The 948-nt window shown below is 37.8% G+C and overlaps 1 protein-coding gene across 1 annotated transcript in view; it reads left to right on the forward strand.

Annotated features, from left to right (window-relative positions):
• The first annotated feature begins 282 nt into the window (after positions 1 to 282).
• LOC125031019 (coiled-coil domain-containing protein 63-like) overlaps positions 283 to 948 on the forward strand; it is an 8,825-nt gene continuing 8,159 nt past the window's right edge. The window contains exon 1 of the mRNA XM_047621439.1: positions 283 to 440. Within this exon, the coding sequence (XP_047477395.1) occupies positions 283 to 440 (158 nt within the window). The remainder of the gene's footprint in view (positions 441 to 948) is intronic.

Consider the following 948-nt stretch of genomic DNA (forward strand, 5'->3'; position numbering starts at 1 on the left):
TACTAACCTATCTATCTACCTACCAACCAACCTACCTACCTACCTACCTACATATCAACTTATCTACCTACCTACCTACCTACCTACCTACCTACCTACCTACCTACCTACCTACCTACCTACCTACCTACCTACCTACCTACCTACCTACCAACCAACCAACCTACCTACCTACCAACCTACCAACCAACCAACCTACCTACCTACCTACCTACCTACCTACCTACCCACTGTACTCCCCCATCCCACCTCTCCACAAGGAACCCACCAGGTGCTCAAACCATGGCGAAACGTCCGGAAAAGACAGACGCAGAACGAGAGGATGTGGAGCTCGAAGGGGCGGAGAGCCTGTTGGCCAAACTCAAGAAGCAGTACCGGATGATGGAAAGGAACCGAAGGCAATATCGAGACGAGGCTACCGTCCTGCTGGTGCGCCAGAGGTATGAGGGGGGATGGGGGGAGGGACTATGTGTGTGTGTGTGAGAGTAAAGTGCGTGTGTTTATGTTTACGTGGTGGTGATTGTTTTTTTTTTTTTAGTATTATTGTTGTTGTTGTTATCATTGTTATTGCTATTGATATTAATTTTATCAGTATCATTATTGTTATCAACATCATAATCATCATTATTACTATTACTATTGTTATTATTATTATTATTATTATTATTATTATTATTATTTTCATTATTATTCTTATTATTATTGTTGTTGCTATTATCGTTATTATTATAATGATGATAATTATTATTATTATTATTATTATTATTATTATTATTATCATCATCATCATCATTGTTATCATTATCATCTTCATCGTCATTACTATTATTTACTCTTTGCTGTCAACAGTAAGATCGAGGCATAGTTGTGAGGTGATTGTATGAGTAAGGTTATGGGTGTTCGGAAAGTTCGTTTTTTTTTTCTTTCTTTCTTTCTTTCTTTTGATAA

The sequence above is a fragment of the Penaeus chinensis genome, chromosome 12 (genome assembly GCF_019202785.1).
Source record: "Penaeus chinensis breed Huanghai No. 1 chromosome 12, ASM1920278v2, whole genome shotgun sequence".
Classification (NCBI taxonomy): domain Eukaryota; kingdom Metazoa; phylum Arthropoda; class Malacostraca; order Decapoda; family Penaeidae; genus Penaeus; species Penaeus chinensis.